Genomic DNA, 26,871 nt, shown 5'->3' on the forward strand with positions numbered 1-26,871 from the left:
TCCTGCAGCTCAGTATTAAAAAAACAAACAACCCAATCAAAAAACAGGCAGAAGACCTAAATAGACATTTCTCTAAAGAAGACATACAGATGACCAAGAGGCACATGAAAAGCTGCTCAACATCACTAATTATTAGAGAAATGCAAATCAAAACTACAATGAGGTATCACCTCTCACTGGTTAGAATGGGCATCATCAGAAAATCTACAAACAACAAATGCTGGAAAGGGTGTGGAGAAAAGGGAACCCTCTTGCACTGTTGGTGGGAAAGTAAATTGGTACAGCCAGTATGGAGAACAGTATGGAGGGTCATTAAAAAACTAAAAATAGGGCTTCCCTGGTGGCGCAGTGGTTGAGAATCTGCCTGCCAATGCAGGGGACACGGGTTCGAGCCCTGGTCTGGGAAGATCCCACATGCCACGGAGCAACTAGGCCCGTAAGCCACAACTACTGAGCCTGCGCGTCTGGAGCCTGTGCTCCGCAACAAGAGAGGCCGCGACAGTGAGAGGCCCGCGCACCGCGATGAAGAGTGGCCCCCACTTGCCGCAACTGGAGAAAGCCCTGGCACAGAAACGAAGACCCAACACAGCCAAAAATAAATAATAAATAAATAATAAATAAATTAAAAAAAAAAAAAACTAAAAATAGAACTACCCTATGACCCAGCAATCCCACTACTGGGCATATACCCAGAGAAAACCATAAATCAGAAAGACACATGCACCCCAATGTTCATTGCATCACTGTTTACAATACCCAGGTCATGGAAGCAACCTAAATGCCCACTGACAGACGAATAGATACAGAAGATGTGGTCCATATATACAATGGAATATTAGTCAGTCATAAATAGGAACGAAATTCGGTCATTTGTAGAGACGTGGATGGACCTAGAGAGTGCCATACAGAGTGAAGTAAGTCAGAAAGAGAAAAACAAATATCGTATATTAATGCATATATGTGGAATCTAGAAAAATGGTACAGATGATCTGGTTTGCAAGGCAGAAATAGAGACACAGATGTAGAGAACAAACTTATGGACACCAAGGGGGGAAAGGGAGTGGCGGGGTGGTGGTGGGATTAAAAAAAAAATGAAACCTAAGTAAGAGATTACAAAGTCCATTCAATGGAGAATATTTTTAATTGGTAAGATCCTATGCATAATTCTATGTTATTATAATGAAATTATTAAAGTGAACAATTTCTAGGGAAATATTAAAAACAAAATAGTTGAGGTAATTTCTCTTCCCCGTGGGATACCCAAGCACTTACCCTCCTTGTGGTGAGCCAGGGGTCGAGGAGCTGGTCTCTTTACATGGAAAGAGGAGGCCTTAGTGGGCCCAGGGCCTGGCACAGGTCCATTGGTGGCCTTTGGTATGGCCTTGGTCCCTCCATCCTGCAGCCTAGATACCAACTTCCCCACATCCACCTCGAGGCAGGACTCCAACTTGCCGTCTGAAACAGGCCTGCTTGGGGATTTCCTCCCATGATCTGCTTCCCCACTTCTCTGCATAGGCATTTTTGGGTGTTGTGGCATCTTGGAGGGTTCTATACTGCTGATGATAGTACCATTTGGTGTTCTGTGTTGGATTTCATCTAGGAAAAGATGGTGCAAAGAGGAAAGATTAATGATAACCTTTGTATACATAATATTGCAAAGTTATACACATATTCAAAGGAGCTACTGTCATGGAACAAATCAATGATATCCCACAAAATCAGTCTCTACCCATTGCAGTTCACGTGGAGTCACAAGTCTCATAAAACAGGGAATTCAATTTAAGATCTGAGTATTATTTTCATGACCACAATTCAGCAAAACCACAATATGCCAAGATACTTTATTTAAAGGGATATGTAAAAAAGGGACTTAAGAGCCCCCAATCAATTGTACATTATATTACTTTTAAATAAGGCACCATTTAATCATTAACTATTTCTATTTCTCTCAAAAGTAATTTATAAAGATCTCTCAAATTTCAAGGTAATACACTTAACAGAATTTAACTTCTTTCTCCATCCTCATAAAGACATCCTCAACTCACCACTTTATGGCTTTCCCTTAGCTCTTGTGGTCTACAATTTCCTGTGACAATAGTATATGCTTTTCAGTTGTCCTGTTTCTTAATTAAAGCTTTGAGTCTCTAATGAGAGCCAAGGATATTCTCCCTAGAAAAATTAACCTACACAAATACATGTAAAATTTTGAAAACTAATTTTAAGAGATTCATGGAACCCCCTGAAGCTGTTAATGAACCCCCGATTGAGAACTCCTGCTCTAAGGAAATTATCACCTTCCTTGGTAATAGAAAACCTAGATCAGAGTGTAGTGGTTAAGAACAGAGGTTCTGGTCAGCTAAATGAGACCTGAGAGATATGTCAACCAGTTGTAATATATGGGTCTTATTTGGATCCTGATTTTTTTCAAAAAAAATGTAAAAATAGGAGAATTTGAATACTGACTAGATAGTGATCTTAAGGAATTACTATTTTGTTTAGTGTTCTTTTCTTTTACGTATGATGATGGAATTGAGATTTTGGTTAAAATAGTGTTCTTATCTTTTACAGGTACATACTGAAACATTTATGGATGAAATGACATGATGTCTGAGTTGGGGCAATGGGTAGGGGTATAGATGAAACAAGATTGGGCATGTGGCAAGGATTCTTCAAAAAACGCAAATCAATCAATGTGATACACCATATTAACAAACGAAAGGAGAAAAAACATATGATCATCTCAATAGACGCAGAAAAAGCATGAAGAAGATGTTCTGGAATTAGATGTTTGCACAAGCTTGTGAATATACTAAAAACCACTGACCTACACTTGAAAGGGGTGAATTTTATGTCATATGAATTATATCTCAGTTTAAAAAAAAGTTAGAAAATTGTCTAGAGTGGGTGATCCCATTGGTGATCTTCTGGCACAAAGAACTCATCACACAGAGGGGGCAAATTAAGACCCAGAATAGGGAAGTGACTAGCCCAAGTTATTCAGTAAGCTAGTGGCCAAGATGAAATTATATCTCAGGTCTACTAACACCCAGTTCATTCATTTATTACACACATTTATTGAGGATTTATGATATGCTAGATACCATACTGGCACTAGGGATACAGAGTGAAAAATTTCTGCTGGCATAGAGATTATATTTTCTGGTGTGTATTTGGGGAGATTGTAAATAGACAAATAAATGAGTTTATCCAATTAAAATGAGAGTATGGAACAACAGAGTAGGCATTCAGTGTTCCCTTCTACTTTCTCCTAAATGCCAGATCACCTCCTAAGGAGATGATCCCTTAAACTGGGTGATCTCTTTCCCTTCATTATTCCCTATACACCCAGCCATTTATTCTACAAGTATTTACTGAACACATGGAATATATAGGAATTGTTCTAGAGGCTGGTGATAAAAGTGGCTCTGACATTCTAATGGGAAAGACAGATAATAAACATGTGAACAAATAGTAGCAAGTGATAGGAATAAAATAAAGCAGTGTAAAAGGATAGAGAGTAATGGAGAAGGAGAAAGATCTATTTAAATAGAGTACTCAGAGAAGGTGTCTATGAAGAGATGTCATTTAGCTGAGATCTGAATGAAGGAGTAAAGTTTGCAAAGTTCTGGAGGAAGAATGTTTAGGACCAAGAGAACAGCAAATATAAAGGCCCTTGGGTAAGTTTGACATGTATAAGGAATGGCAAAACCAATGAGATTAGAGCAGAGAGAACAAAGGGTACAGAGAGACAGTGAAGTTCAAAAATGAGATCAGAAAGGTAAGTGAGGATCATACAATGCAGAATAAAATGTAAATTTTCTTCTAAAAATGAAGTCACTGGAAATTTGGACCAGAGGGAATGATATGATCTGATTTACATTTTTAAAAGAATATACATCTTACTGGCTGCTGTGGAGAACAAATTATAGTCAGGCAAGAAGAAAAGCAAGGATAATAGTTTGGAAGCTCCTGTAGCCACCCAAGTAAGAGATGATGGTGGCTCTACCAGGAAGGTAGCAGTAGGAATTAGTAGGTTCAACATACAATGTGCATGGAGAGCTAAGAGGAATTGCTGATGGATTAGGTGTAAGGTAAAAGGAAAAGAGAGTAATCAAGGATCATCCCAAAGTTCTTGACCTTAGCAACTGGGTGACTGGTACTGCCAATTACTTAGATGAGGGAGACCAGAGTAAGAGCAGATTGAGGAGGAATAGGGAATCAAGAGTATTTGTACATTTTGAATTGGAAATGTCCATGAGTCATCTAAGGAGAGCTGTTGAACAGGGAGTTTGAGATGGGAAGAGGGGAGATAGCACTCCTAGATATATAAATTTGCAAATCATCCTCATATTGAAAAGATATTTAAAACCATTAGACTGAATGAGATCACGCAGGAAAAAAATATAGACAGAGAAGTGGACTGAGAAAAACAAAACAGAACAAAACAAAACAAAACTCTGGGACCTTCCAACATGTAGAAATTGAGAAGAGAAGGAAAACCAAGAGGAGACTGAAATGGAATGTCTAGTGAGGTAGAAGGAGAGTTTGGTGTCCTGAAAGCCAAGTGAATAAGTGTTTCAAGAAGGAAGAGTCAGTAAAATGAAATGCTTCTCACAGGCTGAGAATGATAAGAATAGTGGAGTGGCACATGGATATTGTTGGTAATCTTGACAAAAAAGGTCTCAACAGAGTAGTGAGGAGAGAGGCCCATTTAGAATGGGTGCAGGATCCATACTAAGCAATTATTCAACTAAATGGCATTTATTTGTTTATCTATCTGTATCTATGTATCTATCTATGTATCTATCTATCTATCTATCTATCTCCATTTAGCCTATAAACTCCTTGAGGCCAGGAACTGTGTCTTAATTCCACCTAGCATGGTACTTAATCCATGTGAGCTGATTTTCTCCCCAGCTTTATCAGGATATAATTGACAAATAAAAATTGTATATATTTAAGGTATACAATGTGATGTTTTCATATATGAATACATTGTAAAATGAGTACCACAATCAATCTAATTAACATATCCATCACCTCACATAGTTTCCAATTTTGTGTGTGGTAAGAATATTTAAGATCTACTCTTTTCACAAACTTCAAGTATACAAATAGAGTATTATTAACTACAGTCACAATGCTGTATCATATCTCCAGAACATATTCATCCTGAATAACTGAACCTTTGCACCCTTTGATCAAACACCTCCCCATTTCGCTCTCCCCTAATTCCCTGGCAGCCACCATCCTACTTTATGCTTCTATGAGTTTGACTTTTTTAGATTCCACATATAAGTGAAATCATGCAGCATTTATCTCTCTGCCCTTATCTCATCTCACTTAGCATAAGGTCCTTCAGGTTCATCCATGTTGTCACAAATTACAAGCTTTCCTTCTTTTGTACCTAAGGCTGAATAATATTCCATTTTTTTTGTGTGTGTGTGTGTGTGCGTGCATGTGTGTGTTTCTGGGTGTGTGTCTATATATCGCTCACATTTTCTTTATCCATTCATCTGTTGATGAACACTTTGGTACTTCCATATCTTAGCTACTGTAAATAATGCTGCAATGAACATGAGATTGCAGATATCTTTTTGAGATATTAACTTCATTTCCTTTGGATATATTCCCAGAAGTGGAATTACTGGATCATATGGTAATTTATATTTTTTCATTGACACAGTTGGTAACTTTTATTCTGTGGGCAACCAAAAAGAAGTAACAAGATCACAAAATATGAAGGACTGTTAATAAGTGGTATGAGTGAAACAAACTAGGGGCAGAGGCAAACAACCAAGGAGAGCCACTTTGGGTGTGGTTAAGGAGGGCCTTTTGGAGGAGGTGGCATTTATCTGAGACCTGAAGCATGAGAATGACCCAGCCATGTGAAGGTGCCGAGGGAGAGTGTCCAGCAAAGGGGATAGCAGGTGCAAAGACCTGGATTATGAGGGCATGCTTGAGGTCCTGAAAGAACCTGATATACCTGGAGGATGGGCATGATGCATGTATCAGTAGTTCATTCCTATGTGTTGTTGAGTAGTACTCCATTGTACGCATATACCACAATTTGTTCATTCATCAGTTGATGAACATTTAGGTTGCTCACAGTTTTTGGCTGATATGAAAAAAGCTGCTATAAATATTCAAATGTAAGTCTTTGTGAAGCTGTGTTTTCATTTCTCTTGGGTACATACTTAAGAGTGGAGTTGCTGGGTTATGTGGTAGCAATTACTTGATTGCTTTTTGTTTTTGTTCCTGTGTATGGGTCATGCTTTCTTGTTTCTTTAGATATCTCATAATTCTTTATTGAAAACTGGACAGTTTAAGTAATATAGCAACTCTGAAATTCAGATTCTCTCTTCTCCCCAAGGTTTGTTGTTGTTGCTGTTTATTTTAGTTATTATTGTTAGTTTGTTTACTGACTTTTTTCACCCATTTATGTTAAATCTGTATTCTTTGTTGAGTGTGGCCACTAAAGACACTGCTTAGTTAGCTTTGTGGTCAGCTAATGATTAGACAGAGATTGCCTTAAAACACTAAGAACCAATATGACTCCCAGTCTTTGCAAAGGGGCTCTGTATGAATGTTTGAGCATGCCTTGAACACTCAGCCAGGCAGTTGACAACTCTATATGGTAGTTTATTTTTAATTTTTTGAGAAACCTACACACAGCTTTCCATAATGGCTGTACTAATTTACCTTACCACCAACAATGTACAAGGGTTCCCTTTTCTCCACATTCTTGTCAACACTTGTTATCTTTTGTCATTTTTTTGTAATAACTATCTGTAATAGGTGTGAGATGATATCTTATGGTTTTGATTTGCATTTCCCTGATGATCAGTGATGTTGAACAACTTTCCATATACCTATTGGACATTTATTTGCCTTGTTCTGAGAAATGTCTATTTAGGTCCTTTGACCTTTAAAAATTGGGTTATTTCTTTTCTTATTATTGAGTAGTATGAGTTCCTTATGTATTTTGGAATATTAACCCCTTAACAGACATATGATTTGCAAATATCTTCTATTCTGTAGGTTGTCTCCTCACTTTCTTGATTGTTTCCTTTGCTGTGCAGAAACTCTTTAGCATGATGCAATCACATTTGTCCGTTCTGCTTTTGTTGCCTATACTTTTGGGGCCATATCTGAAAAAATCACTGCCCAGACCAGACAATGCCAAGTAGCTTTCCCCCCACATTTTCTTCCTGTAGTTTTACAGCTATAGGTCTTACATGTATGTCTTTAACCCATTTTGAGTTGATCTTTGTACATTGTGTGAGATAAGGATAAAATTTCTCTGCATGTGGATATCCATTTTTCCCAACACCATGTACTGAAAGGACTATACTTTCCCACTGTGTATTCTTGACACCTTTATCAAAGGTCAATTGATCATAAATGTGTGTACTTTTTCTGGGCTCATTATTCTGTTTCATTTGTCTATATGTCTGTTTTTATGCCAGTACTATACTCTTTTGGTTACTATTGCTTTGTAGTATATTTTGAAATCATAAAGCCTTCAACTTTGTTCTTCTTTCTCAAGATTGCTTTGTCTATTTGGGGTCTTTTATTATGAAGTTTACATAAAACATAGTTATAGCAGTCTGTTTAAAGCTAGCAAAGTAACATTGACTACATACAATAACTGTACATTTTAACGACTCCTACACCTACATTTTATGTTATTGATGTCATAATTTATAACTTTTTAGATTGTGTATCCATTAACAAATTATTGTAGCTATAGTTATTTTTAATACTTTTGTATTTTCACTTTCATACTAGAATTACAAGTGGTTTACACATCACTATTACAGTATTAGAATATTCTGAATTGGGCTATATTATGTTTACCAATTTGTTTTATACTTTCATATGTTTTCATGTTGTTACTGTCCATTTATTTCAACTTGAATACCCTCTTTTAGCATGTCTTACTTATTTATTTAATTGAAGTACAGTTGATTTACAATGTCCTGTTATTTTTAGGAGTACAGCACAGTGATTCAGTTATATATACAGTACAGTGATTCAGTTATATATATCTATATATCTATATATATAATATACACATATATACATATACTCTTTTTCAGATTTTTTTCCCTTATAGGTTATTAAAAATATTGAGTATATTTCCCTGTGTTATACAGTAGGTCCTTATTGGCTATCTATTTTATATATAGTAGTGTATATGTGTTAATTCCAACCTCCTAATTTATCCCTCCCCCACTTTCCCCTTTGGTAACCATAAGTTTGTTTTCTATGTCTGTGGGTCTATTTCAGTTTTGTATATAGATTCATTTGTATCTTTTTTTGTTAGATGCCACATATAAGCGATTTCATATGATATTTGTCTTTCACTGTCTGGCTTACTTCACTTAGTATGATATCTTTTAACATTTCTTTTAAACCAAGTCTAATAGTAGTCAACTCCTTCATTTTATCTCTCCTTCATTTCTGAAGGACTGCTTTGTCCAGTATAGTATTCCTGGTTGGCAGTTTTTTTCCTTTCAGTATTTTGAATATATCAACCCATTCTCTCCTGGCCTGCAAGGTTTCTGCTGGGAAATCTGCTCACAGTATTATGGGGGTTTCCTTTTATTTGATGATTTACTTTTTTCTTGCTGCATTCAAAATTCTCTTTGTCTTTGAATTTTGAGAATTTTATAACAATGTGTCTTGGTTAAAATCTCTTTATGTTTAACTTATTTGGGTTTCTTTGGGCTTCATGGATCCAGATGTTCATTTCCTTCTCCAGATTTAGGAATTTTTCTGTCATTATTTCTTTAAATAAGCTTTGTGCCCCTTTCTCTTTCTGTGCTCCTTCTGAGACTCCCATATATGTATATTGGTTTGTATACGGTGTCCCATAGGTCTCTTAGGTTTTCTTCACTTTTACAAGCTTTTTTCTTTTTGTTCCTCTGACTGGATAATTTTAAGTGACCTGTCTTTGACTGCACTGATTCTTTCTTCTGCTTGTTCGAGTTTGATGTTGAAGCTCTCTACTGAATTTTTCTATGCAGTCATTGTGTTCTTCAGCTCCAGAATTTCTTTTTGGTTCTCTTTTTTTTATGATTTCTATGACTTTCTTGAACTTCTCATGTATTATTTTCCTGATTTTGTTTAGTTGTCTGAGTTCTCTTGTAGCTCACTGAGCTTCTTTAAGATGATTATTTGGAATTCCTTTTCAGACAGTTCATAGATCTCCATTTCATTAGGATCAGTTCATTGTGCTTTATTTTGTTCCTTTGGTGGTGTTAAGCTTCCCTGATTATTTCTGATCCTTGTGGCCTTGAGTGGGTGTTTACCTATTTGAAGAAGCAGGCACATCTTCCTGGCTTTGGCAAGGAAAGCCTTTGATCAGGCAGCACAACCAGAGATTCTGGTTAGGCCACCTGGCATGCTCCAGAAGTGGGCTTGCTGCTGGAGTCCTTGGGTAGGGTGGTCTGGTGCCTGGGTCAGTGGATGGGCAAGCTTTCATCCTGGATCTACAGGGGAGAGCTTGAAGCCTGGATCCAGGGGGCTAGCCTGGCGCTGAGGCAGACCTGGAGGTGGGATCCACAGGAAGCTGGACTGGATGCTGAGTTGTGGTTACATCTTGGAGACTAGAGCCACAGAGGCCAGCTTGGCATGTAATGGGCCTGGATTCTGGGTCTTCAAGGGCAGGCCTGGAGCCTGGGGCTGCAGAGAATGGCCTAGTGCTGGGGCAGGTCTGGAGCTTGGGTTGGTGGAGGCTGGCCTGGAGTCTGGAAAAATGGGGGATGGGTTGGTGCTGGGGTTTACTGGGGTGGGCCTGTTGCTGGGGTCCAAGGTAAAGTTGGGTGCTCATCTCACTCTCCTTCCTCCACGTGGAGGGGATTTCTCCCTGAACTACACTGTGTGAGCTTGGGGGAAGGGTGACGTGGGTAATATGAAAATGTCCTTTCTAGCATCTGCAATGTACCTTTTCTTATTTCTGTACTCAACCCAGGTGCTCTGACCTCTCATCTGGATTCCATAGCTTTCATGAAGGGATTTTCATGCATGGATGGTTGTTTGAATTCATATTACTGTGAAGGGACAAGCACTAGAAACTCCTATTCAGCCATCAGTTCTCTATGTTAGCTGAATTTATATTTAAAATCTCAGAACATTCAGAAAACACATTGCTCACCCATCTCAATGTACTGAGGTACAGATCTAAGAACACCTTGTATCCTTCACTGGTCTGCTAAGGGAAAATGGTAGCTGATTTTACAGGTTCATCTCTGTCCTATCCACTGCCAAAAGAATAATTCACTCTCTGGGCACAAATTTTACAAACCTTGGCTTGCCTGGCCCAGGACCCAGAAAAAGTTTACCTTTCCAGAAAAGATGGTTATGCCTCCACGTCTGCCTTTCAATATCCTCTTTGTCTCCAATCACTATTAAGAAGCTAAGGGTAAACTTTAGTACTGACCTTCACTTTCATCCAGGGAAGAAGTATAGAAAACTGTCCTTTCCCTCAGCAAGCGCTTCGAAATTGTGATTGGTTTGTGCCTTCTTGCTGTCACTCGAGGTGGAGGCACTGGGGGTGCAGTACTTTCCTCAGGTGGACCTGAATAAATCTGTAGAGGGGGAATATTTCCAGAAAACAATTAGAAAGATCAACTTTTTGTATCCCTAATGCTAACTACCAGTTGATGCCCATCAGCATTACACCTAAAGTCTGCCATAGCAATTCTAATATGACTAAAGGAATTGTGGGGATTTTCTTAATCACTCTAGCTACCAGCAAGTGTTTAGAGATCTCCTATCATGTTTGAGGTGCAGGACCTGGTACTTCTCAGTGTGGAGGAAAGAATGCAGACAAAAACTGCAACATCAGGAGAGCACCCTTCTATTTATTAGATGGGATGCTGCCCAATACATGGATCATTGAATAAAACCAATTAGATCATTATTTTAAAAAACCTGCAACATCAGTCCTGGATTTGCCACTTACTGCCTGGGAAACTGTAAAAAAGTCACTACTCCCGCCAACAAAACCCATAAAAAGGTCATCTCACATCTCTGAGCCTTAGCTTCCTCATCTGTAAATTGCAGGGAACACCACCTATCACAGGGTGTGGTGAGTGAGAATCAAGTGAAAAGGGTAGTCAAGGTACATTGTATGGGTAGGGGTGGGGTGTGAAGAATGATTAAAAACACCCACATTCATTCAATATTTCTGAAAAGATACCCCCTCCAAAAAAAAATCCTGGTTACATTGTTTGCCCCAAGACAGGACTAATGAGTGGCTAAGGGAAGGATGGAGGAAACTTATTTTTCACCCCTATATCACTTTGATCTTTAAAATGTTCATACCATGTATGCATTACTTATTCAAAAAAGACAGGGCAAAAACAAAGTGCCTTGGAAGATGTAAAAAGTGCTGGATAAGTGAGGGAGGAGCTGTGATTAGAATTTGTATATAATGTCTCATATGTACTTAAGATCTTCCTGTCCCTGGGGAGAATGACCTTTTGGGCAGAGTGAAAATATTTTGGGAAGACACACATATGTGGTGATGGAGGAAGGGGGCCAGTGTCCACTGCAATAATGAAAGCAACCCCAATGATTAGTGCAAAGAGAAATGTCACAGCCCAACATTCTATCAGGCAAGAGTCAACATAGATTGCACAGTCACAAAACTTACATGAATGGGAACACAAGGCAAGCCTGTGTAAAAGCTGCACAATGATAGAGAACAAGGTAAGAAGAATCATAAGGCAGTATATGTCTCAATGTCTCATGGTATATGGAAAACAGAATATGACATAGTAGCAAGCAGATGAGCTTTGAGGTCATATACTTTTAGGTCATATTTCTGGTTCCACCACCATTAGTAATAATATTCTAAATAGCTACCATTTTGTGAGCATCTGCTTAGGCACTATAGTAGCTATTACAAATATTCCTTGCTATTCATCAAACACACCAGGGACTTTGCACTGAGTGTTTTTCTACCTGAAGTGCTCTTCCTCCAGATATCCATATAGCTTGCTCTCTTGATTCCAGTAGGATTAACGATCAAATATACCCCTCTCAGTGAGTCCTTCCAGGCAAATGTATCAGAACTTTGACATGCTTCCCTCTACCAAGTGCTTCCTATCCCCCGTCCCTATTTAACATTTTTTCCTATCACTTTCTAACATAGTATATTGTATTCAATACTTATTCAGTTTTTTGTTTTCTGTCTCTCCACTCGATTGTATACTATACTGAAGTATATCATCGTGTTCACTGCTGTAACTCCAGCAACTAGAAGAGTGACTAGGATTGCTGGACCAAAAAACAAACACATTTAAAATTCTGGTATAAAAGGCCAAATTATCCTCTGAAAAGACCATAACAGCTACTTTCACTTCAAGCCAAAATACGGCAAAAGAAATTAGATTTACATCTTCAACATGAAACAATTAAAAAACTAGAAAAAATGTAACAATGATTCTGAAGGCATTTGAAATCTGGCAATTAAGGACAGTGATCCATGAGAGACAGGAAAAATAAATGAGGTGAGGTGAGCCCCATGACTGTCCCATGTTATAGCCTGGAAAGATTCTTTGGGCCATAATACAGGAAGAAGAACCCAGAGCAGCCCAGCAGTCTCCATTAGCTGAAGACACTGTGTTGCAGGTATGAGGAGGGCAAGGAAAAGAGAGTTTTCAGGGCAGGGTACCAGAAAGAAGATAGCTGCACAGAGAGCTCTGAAGATTTGCAGGGGTCCTTTTTAAGAATATAGCTGTGTAAAATCAATCAATGTGATAAACCATATTAGCAAATTGAAGAAGAAAAACCATATGATCATCTCAAAAGATGCAGAAAAAGCTTTCAACAAAATTCAACACCCATTTATGATAAAAATCCTCCAGAAAGTAGGCATAGAGGGAACTTACCTCAACATAATAAAGGCCATATATGACAAACACACAGCAAACATCATTCTCAATGGTGAAAAACTGAAACCATTTCTTCTAAGATCAGGAACAAGACAAGGTTGTCCACTCTCACCACTATTATTCAACATAGTTTTGGAAGTTTTAGCCAAAGCAATCAGAGAAGAAAAAGAAATAAAAGGAATCCAAATCGGAAAAGAAGACGTAAAGCCGTCACTATTTGCAGATGACATGATACTATACATAGAGAATCCTAAAGATGCTACCAGGAACTACTAGAGCTAATCAATGAATTTGGTAAAGTAGCAGCATACAAAATTAATGCACAGAAATCTCTTGCATTCCTATACACTAATGATGAAAAATCTGAAAGTGAAATTAAGGAAACATTCCCATTTACCATTGCAACAAAAAGAATAAAATACCTAGGAATAAACCTACCTAAGGAGACAAAAGACCTGTATGCAGAAAACTATAAGACATTGATGAAAGAAATTAAAGATGATACAAACAGATGGAGAGATATACCATGTTCTTGGACTGGAAGAATCAACATTGTGAAAATAACTCTACTACCCAAAGCAATCTAGAGATTCAATGCAATCCCTATCAAACTACCAATGGCATTTTTTACAGAACTAGAATAAAAAAATTCACAATTTGTATGGAAACACCATAGCCAAAGCAATCTTGAGAAAGAAAAACGAAGCTGCAGGAATCAGGCTCCCGGACTTCAGACTACACTACAAAGCTACAGTAATCAAGACAATATAGTACTGGCACAAAAACAGAAATATAGATACATGGAACAGGAGAGAAAGCCCAGAGATAAATCCACGCACATATGGTCACCTTATTTTTGATAAAGGAGGCAAGAATATACAATGGAGAAAAGACAGCCTCTTCAGTAAGTGGTGCTGGGAAAACTGGACAGCTACATGTAAAAGAATGAAATTAGAACACTCCCTAACAACATACACAAAAATAAACTCAAGATGGACTAAACACCTAAACGTAAGGCCAGACACTCTAAAACTCTTAGAGGAAAATATAGGCAGAACACTCTATGACATAAATCACAGCAAAATCCTTTTTGACCCACCTCCTAGAGAAATGGAAATAAAACCAAAAATAAACAAATGGGACCTAATGAAACTTAAAAGCTTTTGCACAGCAAAGGAAACCATAAACAAGATGAAAAGACAACCCTCAGAATGGGAGAAAATATTTGCAAATGAAGAAACTGACAAAGGATCAATCTCCAAAATTTACAAGCAGCTCATGGAGCTCAATACCAAAAAAACAAACAACCCAATCCAAAAATGGGCAGAAGACCTAAATACACATTTCTCCAAAGAAGATATACAGATTGCCAACAAACACATGAAAGGATGCTCAACATCACTAATCATTAGAGAAATGCAAATCAAAACTACAATGAGATATCACCTCACACCAGTCAGAATGGCCATCATCAAAATATGTATAAACAATAAATGCTGGAGAGGGTGTGGAGAAAAGGGAACCCTCCTGCACTGTTGGTGGGAATGTAAATTGATACAGCCACTATGGAGAACAGTATGGAGGTTCCTTAAAAAACTTAAAATAGAACTATAATATGACCCAGCAATCCCACTACTGGGCATATACCCTGAGAAAAGCATAATTCAAAAAGAGTCATGTACCACAATGTTCATTGCAGCTCTATTTACAATAGCCAGGACATGGAAGCAACCGAAGTGTCCATTGACAGATGAATGGATAAAGAAGATGTGGTATATATATACAATGGAATATTACTCGTCCATAAAAAGAATTGAAATTGAGTTATTTGTAGTGAGGTGGATGGACCTAGAGTCTGTCATACAGAGTGAAGTCAGAAAGATAAAAACAAATACCATATGCTAACACATATATATGGAATCTAAAAAAAAAAAAAAAAAACGGTTCTGAAGAACCTAGGGGCAGGACAGGAATAAAGATTCAGACGTAGAGAATGGATTTGAGGACATGTGGAGGGGGAAGGGTAAGCTGGGAGAAAGTGAGAGAGTGGCATGGACCTATATACACCACCAAATGTAAAATAGATAGCTAGTGGGAAGCAGCTGCATAGGACAGGGAGATCAGCTCGGTGCTTTGTGACCACCTAGAGGGGTGGGATAGGGAGGGTGGGAGGGAGACACAAGAGGGAGGAGATATGGGGATATATGTATATGTATAGCTGATTCACTTTGTTCTAAAGCAGAAACTAACACACCATTGTAAGGCAATTATACTCCAATAAAGATGTTAAAAAAAAAACAAACGAATTTAGCTGCTTACTAATCAATACTTATGTGTGAGGCAAGAACCACATGAAAGAATTAGAGGAAGCAATTACCTAAGATCACAGAGTGGCTGGAAGAATTCCTGTTCTCACCAGCCACAGTGGATTATTAAATAATTCATAGGGCACTGAGTACAGTACGCAGACAAATTTTGCCTCATTAATGAAGAAAAATTAACCCTAGACTAAATCCTATTCATTTTCTGCCTAAAAAAGCCTAAGGGAAATATTTGAAAGCATCAAGCTGTTCTTGGGCTACTTACCTGCACCCCAGAAACAAGCTCAAGAACATTATTTATAGCAATAAAAAATGGCCATCATACAAGAAGGTAAAATTAACAATGTCTTGCATCCAATAAAGAATTATCAGAAATTCATAGCCCTTTCTAATTTTGATGTATTTTATTTCTGTTTCTTGCTCAATTGCTCTGGCTAGGATTCCAGTTCTGTGTTGAATAGGAGTGGTCACAATGAGCATCCTTATCTTGTTCTTGATCTTAGAAGGACAGCTGTCCACCTTTGGTCATCGAGTATGATGTTAGCTGTGGGCTTTTCCTGTATGGTCTTGGTAATGTTGAAGTTTATTCTTTCCATACCCAATTTGCTGAGAGTGTTTATCATGAAAGGATGCTGAATTTTGGCAAATGCATTTTCTGCATATATTGAGATTTTAATTTTCCATTCTATTAATGTGGTGTATCACAGTTTTTGATTTGCATATGTTGAACCATCCTTGCATCCCAGGGGTAAATTCCACTTGATTATGGTCTATGACTCTTTTAAAGTGCTGTTCAATTAAGTATGCTAGTATTTTGTGGAGAATTTATGCTTCTATATTCATCAGGTATATTGGCCTATGGCTTATAGTTTTCTTTCTTTCCCCCTCCTCCTCCTTCTTTTTTTTTGTAGAGTCCTTATCTGGCTTTGGCATCAGGGTAATGTTGGCCTCATAAAATGAGTTTGGGAGTGTTTCTTTCTTTTCGAATTTTTTGAATTGAGAATAATTGGCATTAATTCTTCTTTTAATGTTTGGTAGAATTCACCAATGAAACAATCTGGACCTTAGCTTTTCTTTTTTGGCAGACTTCTGAATACTGATTCAATCTCCTCACTCACTATTAGTCTGCTCAGATTTTCTATTTCTTCATGATTCAGTCTTGGTAGCTTGTATATTTCTAGGAATTTATCCATTTTTCCAGGTTTTCCAATTTGTTGACATATGATTATTCATAGTAGTCTCTTATTATCCTTTGTATTTCTGTCGTGTATCCCTTTTCATTTCTGATTTTATACACTTGCATCTTCTCTCTTTATTTCTTAGTCCAGCTAAAGGTTTTCAGTTTTATTTATCTTTTAAAAAACTCACCTTAGTTTCATTTATCTTTCTATTGTTTATCTGGTCTCTATTTCACTTATTTCTGCTCTGATCTTTTTTATGTCCTTCCTTCTGCAAACGTTGGGCTGAGTTTGTTCTTTTTCCAGTTTCTTGAGGTGTTAAATTAGAACGTTTATTTGTGATCTTTCTTTTGTCTAATGTAAGTGTTTATCATCACTGTAAAATTCCCCTCTTAGAACTGCCTTTCCTGCATCCCATAAGTTTTGATTGGTTGTTTTTCTATTGTCATGTCTTTCAAGATATTTTTTGACCTCCCTTTTGATTTCTTGCTTGACCCATTGGTTGTTCAGAAGTGTGTTGTTTCCCACATATTTGTAAATTTTCCAGTTTTCTTCCTGTAATTGATTTCCAGTTTCATACCATTGTGATCAGAAAAATACTTGGTATGATTTCAATCTTCTTACATTTGCTTACATTTATTTTATGACCTAACTTATTATCTATCCTAGAGAAAGTTCCATGTGCATTTGAGAAGAATGAGTTTATATTAGAGTTACATAATTAACACACCACCATATTGCAGTATTAGAGTATTCTGAATTTCACTATATACTTACCTCTACCAGTAGGTTTTATATTTTTATATATTTTTGCATTACTAATTAGTGTCCTTTCATTTCAGCTTGAAGAACTCCTTTCAGTATTCTTGAAAGGCAGGTCTAGTGTTGATAAACTCCTTCAGCTTTTGTTTGTTTGGTAAAGTCTTTATCTCTCCTTCATTTCTGAAAGATGACTTTACCGGGTAAAATATTCATGGTTGGAAGGTTTTTTTTTCTTTCAGCATTTTGCATATATCATCCAACTCTCTCCTGACCTGCAAGGTGTCTGCTGAGGAATCTGCTGATAGCCTTATAATGGTTCCTTCATATGTGACGGTTTTTTTCCCTCTGGCTGCTTTTAAAATTCTGTCTTTGATTTTAGACTGTTTCATCATAATGTGTCTTGGAGAAGACTGTTTTGGGTTGACATTTTGAGATAGTTAGCTTCATAAGTGTATCCCTAGATTTAAGAAGTTCTCAGCCATTATTTCTTTAAATAAGCTTTCTCCCATTCTTCTCCTTCTCGGACTTCTGGGACTCCAATAATGCATCGATTTTTTTCTTTTAATGGACCCCATAATTCACATAGACTCTCTCCACTCTTTTTCATTCTCTTTTCTTTTTGCTCCTCTGAATGGATGATCTCAAATGACTTCTAATTTACTAATTCTTTCTTCTATTTGGTAGAGTGTGATATTGAAGCTCTCTATTGAATTCTTCAGTCCAGTCATTGTTTTTTGAACTCTAGGATTTCTGGGGTTTTTTTTTTAATGGTTTCTGTTCATTTGTTGAACTTCTCATTTTGTTCATGCATTGCTTTCCTAATTTCATTTACTTGTTTATCTTTATTTTCTTATAGTCCATTGAATTTCTTTTTTTTAATGAAAGTATAATTGATTTACAATATTATATTATTTTCGGGTATACAACATAGTGATTCAATATTTTTACATATTATACTCCATTTAAAGTTATTATAAAATATTGGCTATATTCTGTGTGTTATACAATATATCCTTGTAGCTTATTTATTTTATATATAGTATACATACATGCCTCTTAATCACCTACCCCTATATTGCTCCTCCCCGTTTCCCTCACCCCACTGATAACCATTAGTTTGTTCTCTATATCTGTGAGTGTTTCTGTTTTGTTATATTTTATTCAATTGTTTTATTTTTTAGATTCCACATATAAGTGATAACATACACCATTTGTCTTTGTCTGACTTATTTCACTTAGTGTAATACCCTCTAAATCTATCCATGTTGTTGTAAATGGCAAATTTTCAGTCTTTTTTATGGCTAATAGTCCATTGTGTGTATATATATATATATATATATACAGCCACTTTATTCATTCATCTATTGATGGACACTTAGGTTGCTTCCATATCTTGGTTATTGTAAATAATGCTGTGAAGAACATTGGGGTGCATGTATCTTTTCAAATTGATGTTTTCATTTTCTTCAGATATATACCCAGGAGTGGAATTGCTGGATCATATGGTAGTCCTATTTTTAGTTTTTTAAAGAAACATCCATACTGCCTTCTATATTGGCTGCACCAGTTTACATTCCCACCAACAATGTACTAGGGTTCCCTTTTCTCCACATTCTCATCCTGAGATTCTGGGTGGGCCATATGGTGGTGTCCAGCAGGAGACTTACTGCTTGAGTTCTTGGGCAGGCAGGTCTGGCGCCTTGGTCAGCAGGCAGGCAGGCCTGGTGTTTTGATCCGAGGGTATGGATGTGGGGCTTGGATTCACTGAGGTAGGCCTGACACTTGAGTCTGCAGTGATGGGCCTGTGATCTGGGTTCATGTGGATGAATCTGGATCTGGGTCCATGGGGGCTGACCAGGCTCAGGGGATCACTGGGGTGGGCCTACCATCTGGGTCCACGGGGACTATTCTGGTGCCAGATGGGCCAGGAGGCTGATTTCATAGGGACTGGACTAAAACCTAGGGCGATGGGGGCTAGCCTGCCCTTTGGGCAAACCTGGAGCCTAGCTCCATGGAAGGTGGCCTATAATCTGGGGTCTCAAGGGCCAGCCTGGAGATTAAGTCTATGGAGGTCAGCCTGTTGCTAGTTCAGGCCAGAAGTCTGGTTCTCTGGGAGCCAGCCTATAAGCTGAGGCCACAGGTGCTTGCCTGGCACTGAGGTGGGCCAGAAGCCTGGGTCGACAGGAGCCTGCCTGGACCCTGAGACATAGGAGCAATCCTGGCATAGAGTTAGGCTGGGAGCCTTGGTCTATGTGAGCTGGTCTAGAAGCTAGGTCTATGGGGGCTGACCCATTCTGGAATGGACCAGGAATCTGCATTCATAGGAACTCACCAGTAGCCTGGTGACATCAGAGCTGGCTGACAATGGGGTGGGCCAGGAGCCTGGGTTTGTGGGAGCCCACTTTTTGCCTCATGCCTTGGGAGCTGCCTGGGAATATAGGTGCTGGGTGATGTTGGGTGTTTTGGGAGCTTGGGTTTGCAGGAACCTGCTGGGAGCCTGGTGCTACAGAAGCTGTCTGAGACTGTGGGAACTGCCTGGGGCCACAGAAGCTGGTGGATAACTGGGTGGGCTAGGGGCCTGGGTTTGCAGGAGCCCACTGGGAGCCTGGGGCCATGGGAGACACCTAAGTCTGCAGTAGTAGGTCTGATGCTGGGGCCGGCCAGTACTGGGGTTAACAGTGAAATCAGATGCTCACTTCACTCTCCTCTCCCATGAGTGTACCTCTCCATAATGGGCTGCTGGAGCTTGGGAGAGGGGTGAAAGACAGGTGACTCTATCTTTCTTCCTCATTGTTTTTCTTATTTCTGTGCTTCACCAGGTGTTATAATCCCTCACCTGGATTCCTTAGCTATTGTGAAGATACTTTTGTGTGCAGATAGTTGTTCAAATTGTTATTTTGGGAAGGGGAGCCGTGCTAGAAATTCCTACACTGCCATCTTGTTGATGTTATTCCACAATCCCCCAGCCTCCACTTCTTTGTATCCCATTTGCTGTTCAACCTGGTCTCTGTCCACACTGCTCTTCTGTAACTGTTTTCGTAACAATCACCACTAACCTCCTAATTCCCAAATCTATGGGCACTTTTCAATCCTTACTTTTACTTTGCTGCAGCACTTGATACAAGCTGACATTCCTGATCTAAGAATGCTTTATTGTTTACCTTTCTTTTTTTTTTTTAAGGGAGAACTAACTGAGTGATTTTATTTTTAAATACTTGTCATTTGGAAAAAATACAGGAATAATAAAATTTTCGAGCTAATGTTCATGCTGTGTCTAAATCATATCTGAATAAAATGATGTGTTAAATTGTGTTAGTTCTCCCTTCTCCCAAGTGAGAAGGGAGAACTAACTGGGTGATTTTATTTATTTATTTTTTAAACATCTTTATTGGAGTATAATTGCTTTACAAGGGTGTGTTAGTTTCTGCTGTATAACAAAGTGAATCAGCTATACATATACATACATCCCCATATCTCCTCCCTCTTGCGTCTCCCGCCCACCCTCTGTATCCCACCCCTCTAGGTGGACACAAAGCAACAATTTGGTCTCCCTGTACTATGTGGCTGCTTCCCACTAGCTATCTATTTTACATTTGGTAGTGTATATGTCCATGTCACTCTCTCACTTCGTCCCAGCTTACCCTTCCCCCTCCCTGTGTCCTCAAGTCCATTCTTTATGTCTGTGTCTTTATTCCTGTCCTGCCCCTAGGTTCTTCAGAACCTTTTTTTTTTTTAGATTCCATATATATGTGTTTGCATATGGTATTTGTTTTTCTCTTTCTGACTTACTTCACTCTGTATGACAGTCTCTAGGTCCATCCACCTTGCTACAAATAACTCAATTTCATTTCTTTTTATGGCTGAGTAATATTCCATTGTATATATGTACCACATCTTCTTTATCCTTGTTTACCTTTCTGAATAACTATATTTCTACATCTCTGAACACTGCCCAGTCTCTTTTACTGGCTCTTCCTAAATGTTGATCTTCCCCAGTATTGTATTCTCAGTCCTCTAATGATCTCACTAATCTAGACTCATTCTCTCTCAACAATTTCATGTACTCTCATGGCTTACACTATCAGTTTTCTCTAATAGTTTCTATACCGATATATATAATTGCCTACTCAATACTGCCATCTGGATATCCCAGAGGTACCTCAACCTCAACATTTCTAAAATTAAATATATTTAACTCTTTTCTTGTAACTGTTTATTTCTTAAAATAATGCTGATGTCCAAGCCAGAAATCTGGGCATTATTATCCTAGCATCCTCCCTCTGTCTCACATCCCATATCCATTAAGTCAATAAGTTCCATCAATTATACTTCCTTAATATCTCTCTAATTTGTTTTCTCTGTTCCCTGCCACTGCCTCAGTTCAGAGTCTCATTATGTCTCTCTAATATTACTACAGTGGTCTTCTAACTGTTCTCTGTGCCTCATGTCACTCTTTTCTTTAATCTGTCTACCAAAGTATCAATAACTAAACTCAAAATATAATTGTCTTACTCCTCTGCTTATAATATTTTAGTGACCCCACAATATTGTTGGGACAAAGTCCAAACTCTGTTGTTAGTATACAAGGTGCTCTATAATCTGGCCACTGCCTACAATCTCCAGTCTCATCTTCCATTTATTCCTACCTTCACCCTATACTACAGTATCCATTTGCCCTTCTTCCTTTTAATAATAGAAGTCACTGAGTTTTAGCTGAATACCCATACCTACATTTCCCAGCTTCCCTTATAGCTAGGTAAGGCCATGCATTTTAGTTTTAAACAATAAAATATAAGTGGAAGTGATGTATGCAAACTTCTGGATCATGTTTTTATAAAGAAATTGTCTGCATTCCATTGTCTCTTTTCCCCTTCCTTTTGGTGAAGACCAATGGAACAGGTATGTAGGACCCAAACATTAAGGCCAAGTGGTAAGGACGGCAGAGCTACTCCACCGATTTTGGACTGTTCACCTCTGGACTTTTACATGAAAGCAAGATGAACTTCTCTCTTATTTAAGCCACTGAATTTGCTGTGGTCTTTGTTACACGAAGTTAGCCTGTACCTTAATTAATTCATTCCCTTTTAACTTTTGGGTCTCAACTCATTCATTAACACTGTGTGAAGCCTTAGCTGACTCCCATGACAGAGATATGTTCCACTTCCATTTGCTCCCATAGCATCTGATGTACATCTTCATCACAGTAGTTATTACACTGTACCCTGAGTGTTAGTTGCTCCAAATTCCCTGCCAGTATCATGAGCTTCCTGCCACTGGAGATTTTTGTCTCATTCATCTCTACAAGCTAGGCCCTTACTAGGACACCAGGCAAGAGGAAGCAGCTCAATGATATTTTTTAGAATGAATGGATGGATCTTGGCTGCCAGGCACCTCAAGGCCTATTAAACAATAGAGACTTTTCTCACTTGCTTCTTCTCCAACTGGAATTGGGGAAATAGAGTATAATATAGAGATTAAAGAACTAGCTTTGAGTCAGAATCAGCTGTGTAGAGGCTTTGCCACTTACTACCTATGCAACCTTGGGCAAAGTACTTAAACTATATGAACCTCAAACTTGAGGCTCAGTTTGCATTTTGTAAATCTCAGTTGCAAAATAGTGATAATAATACCATCTACCTCATAGGGTTGTTGTGATGATTGAATGAGACGATGTATGTAAAGAGCCTAGTCTGGAACATATTAAGCATTCTATAAATGGTAACTATTGCAACCCTAAAAAGGACTTAAACTCACATTTCCTTGGAGAGAAGCAGGGAGAGAGGGAGGGAGAGGCGAGATGGAAGGGGAAGAAATTGGGGGACAGAGGGAGGTTGAGATTAAAGCAATAAGGGATGAAGTGGTTATGTGCTATGCAAATCAAAAGTTGTGGACGTGATGGCTCTTCAAGGTCTCTGCCAGATTAAATTATTTTATTTCTCTCCTCTAGTTACACCAATTATTTGCTTCTCATTGACAAACTCCTTCCTTGCAGCCTGCTCATCTTCAAGGAGCTACCCAGGCCCCAAGAAGGATAAGGGGTCACTAACTTTGGGGGTTTGTAATGAGAGCTACCAAATCCACCTGAACAGGGTACCATCGCTACAGGCTCTGTCTCCTCCGGGTAGACTGAGACACTGGTTGAGAAAATTTTGAGAACAGTTCTGCCAATGGGCCCATAGGCAGTGTTCAGAGAAGATGCTCAGTAGGCTTAAAACCACAGTCTCTCTAAATGAGAAAAGACTAGAAAAACAGAGGGGATACTTCCTGTTGTGTGTCCTTCTAAAATTAAAACATGGCCTGGATAACCCTACAGTCAAAATGGATTGCAACATCCTCCCCAAAGCTGGCCTACAGATGTAAACCTTGTAAGCCAAGATTTAATGCGGAAATACTGGCAATTACTATAGTAGGAAGAATCCACTTACTTCGCTCTCTGTTCTGTGGACCCTCCAAATGCCCCACATCAGATCTCTTTTTAACCTATGTGTTACTGCTATTCCCTTTGGGAAAAGAAATGGAGTAAATATGTCCTCCTTGCTCATTCAATCTTAGCCACTTTGGCCTCTTTGCTGTTCAACATGCCAAGCACACTTCTGCCTCATGACCTTTGCACTCATTGTTTACTATTCTTGGAATTGCTCTTCCCCAAGATATCCACCATGACTAATACCCTTATTTTATTCAATTTTCTGCCTAATTATCATATTAACACCACCTTCTATAAGATATCCATCCCTTACCTTGTTTTTTCTGCAGAGCACTTATCACCACCTGACAAATATATTGACTTGTTTATCATTTGTCCCTCCCCGATAGAATATAAGATCCATGAAATAAAGGCCTTTGCTTTATTTACAAGTGTATCCCCAGTGCCTAGAACTTTGCCTAGTATGTGAAAAGAATTTAGTATTTATGAAACTTAATTTGTATCATCAATTCTTTGAAAAGAGGACTACAAACTAAGATATAACTAGTGGCTTGGGAATGAAAACCTGGCAAAATATCTACAGTTTCTCTTAAGAGAGGAAGAAGAATAGATGATGGGCCCAAGATCTCTGGACTTAATTTTGACAACCCAATTTTAATGAGGGGGAAACTTTTAGAAATGAAAAGGTGTTAAGAGAGGCCCAATAAAAGAAACTCTGTCTGTTTTACTTAATTCTCTTTTGACTTCTTGAGTATCCATGAAAAGCATGTTCTGAGAAATGAATAACAATATACCCTCTGAAGATAGAAGAAATAAATCTTAAAGGAATAGGACAGTCATAATGTGTGGGGCTTTCTTATAGGGGTGGATGGAGCCAAATACCAGGTGGCACAGGATACAAAACTAGCTCCTCTGTATCTCATGCAGTCATTGTAAAGGGGAAGTGATAGCAGTAGCAGGAGAAGGCATAAGTGGCAGGGCTATGGTATGAACTCAGATTTGTCTGACTTCAAGATTAACACTCTTTCCACTATATAACATAGAAGGAAACATTTTAAGTTTAAAAAATAATTCCTTGGGTGGAAACAGTATCAAGCCAAACTTATTTTCCCACCTTCCAAATCTCCGGAAAGAGGGCAGACTGATTTGGCTTTCTGTAGACTGGTTAAGAACACGTAGAATTTTGTGGTCTTTGATAGTGACTTCAGGAAAAATCACAGAGGGTAGCCAGTGCAGAGTCTGGGGGAAAACCAATGATATTTTTTTCTGGGAACATGGTTAGCCCTGAGTGGATATTAGCTGAGTTGAATTCTAAAGGCCTGGGCTAAGAGAACTCAATAACCAAGGGATACTATTTCACTCGTTGGGCCTTGGTTATTGTCTGGGGTGGTCAGGAGTCCAACTCCTGGAAATCCTTCTTCTGAAGGTTCCTGAGGACTAAAGCTGGACGATAACATTTGTTGGGCTTTGAGGCACAGACAGGAGAAGTATCACCTTCACTGGGAAGGGGGTTCATGAAACTCTTGCCTGAGTTTGATCACATATTAACCCCCTCCCAGTTTCTTCTATGTCAAGTCTTTAGGCGTGAAAAAGAGAAGAAATTTAATGCAACACAATCATTTTTCAATTGCCAAAAGCCATGAGATCCACAGTCATCCAAACTCTTGGAAATTTTGGCAGAACTGAGTAACTATCCAGATTCTCCCCAGATGCCTCTTCAGGGCTGCAAATATCAGATTGTACAAAAAGCATCTCGCCTTTCTATAAATCAAAGATATAAGACTTGGCCCCGATGAATCTCAGCTTTCCACTGAGTCTCCATTTACACTCTGGCTGAGGCTGTGTTGCACTTTCTGAGGTCTGGTTATATTAGAAAAACTATACTCTGAACTTCATTAGAAACAAAGTTGGTGATGGGGTCAAAAATAATGAGCTCTTAGCATTTGGCAGAGACCACTTTAAACATCAAGTGTGTCACCAAGTTATCTTAGAGTATGCACAGAACTTTGAAAATGTCATGTCTGTTGTTACTAAGAGCCAACATTTTTTAAAGAGGGCTGTCACCAGGCCTGTCTTTGGTCTCTGCAACACGTAGACTTTAAGGTTCTTCTACATGACACATTCTAGAATCCTATCTAGTCTTACACATACAATATACTTAAGGGAAAACTGATGTCCAAAGAGAGGAAGCAATTTGCCCAAGGCTCCAAAGCTAGTAGGTGGTAGAACTTAGACTAGAACCCAAGAATTCTAATCCCCAATCTGGTGTCCTATCCCCTTAAAACACAGTACCTCCTATATGAAACTCTTTTATACTCCCACTGATTATATCTAATATGTCTATAATCCATGCTCTGTCAGTCCATTCCTCTGGCCAGTTGCCTTGGGAAGAGGATACTGAGGAAAGAATGAAGTCAGATACTGCTAAGGACACCTCCATCTGCTTGGCATGGATTTATGCTTTCTACTAAGAGTGGAATGATAGGTTTCAAGTGGAGTTTTCCTTTTAGACCTACTTAGGACACTTTCAGGCTGGAGAAGTGAAGAGTTCTGCATCATCTAACAACCATGAATTAACAATGATCTAAGGACTTCTAGAAAACACCACTTTGACTACGAAGATTTAATATATACCAGGGATTATGGAAGAATGTCACCACTAAGATAAAGTTAATCTCCTGTCAATATAATAAAGGGGTGGGAAGGCATTAGAATTTGGTGGGCAATACTATGTACAAAGTACTTGGTATATTTATCTCGTTGAACCCTCCCAACAACTGAGGTAAGCCTAATTATTAGCCCCATTTTTAAAATGAAGGAAACAAGGCTCAGGGAGGTAGACTGGCTTGTTGAAGACTACTCGGCTAGCAAAGGACGGAGCTGGGATTCAACCTCAGAGTCATCTGCTTCCAAAGCTATTTTTCCATTCTTTCTATAATATTCTCACCTGTAGGGATATTTGGAAAACCTACAGAAGTGGCCTAGGCATTTTCAGGGTTATTTTAAAAAGTCTTAATCCAAAAAAGTAGCAGTGACTCAGCCATCAGTCCCAAAATCTCAGAGCAAAGAAAAAGTTCACCCAATCTCAATGTTCCTCCACTGATTCCTCGTTCCCAAAATCCCTATAGGCAGTATCACCAGACTGAGGAACTCAGTCTACTTCAAAGTACACATACCTGACCCGCTAGCACAGTGGCCCCAGTCTTAACCGTATTATCCAGACTCTGATGTTCAAAGCTGAGACTCAGAACACCCAAAGGAGAATAGCAAAGGCA

General features: G+C 38.6%; 1 protein-coding gene across 5 annotated transcripts in view; it reads right to left on the reverse strand.

The window, feature by feature from the left end:
* The window catches only part of OPHN1 (oligophrenin 1), a 594,537-nt gene that overhangs the window by 32,695 nt on the left and 534,971 nt on the right, over positions 1–26,871 (reverse strand). For all 5 annotated transcript variants that reach the window (XM_057538773.1, XM_057538771.1, XM_057538772.1 and 2 more), the window contains 2 exons: positions 10,448–10,595; positions 1,273–1,596 (listed from right to left, as the gene is read on the reverse strand). In XM_057538773.1, the coding sequence (XP_057394756.1) occupies positions 1,273–1,596; positions 10,448–10,595 (472 nt within the window). The remainder of the gene's footprint in view (positions 1–1,272; positions 1,597–10,447; positions 10,596–26,871) is intronic.

The sequence above is a fragment of the Balaenoptera acutorostrata genome, chromosome X (genome assembly GCF_949987535.1).
Source record: "Balaenoptera acutorostrata chromosome X, mBalAcu1.1, whole genome shotgun sequence".
Classification (NCBI taxonomy): Eukaryota; Metazoa; Chordata; class Mammalia; order Artiodactyla; family Balaenopteridae; genus Balaenoptera; species Balaenoptera acutorostrata.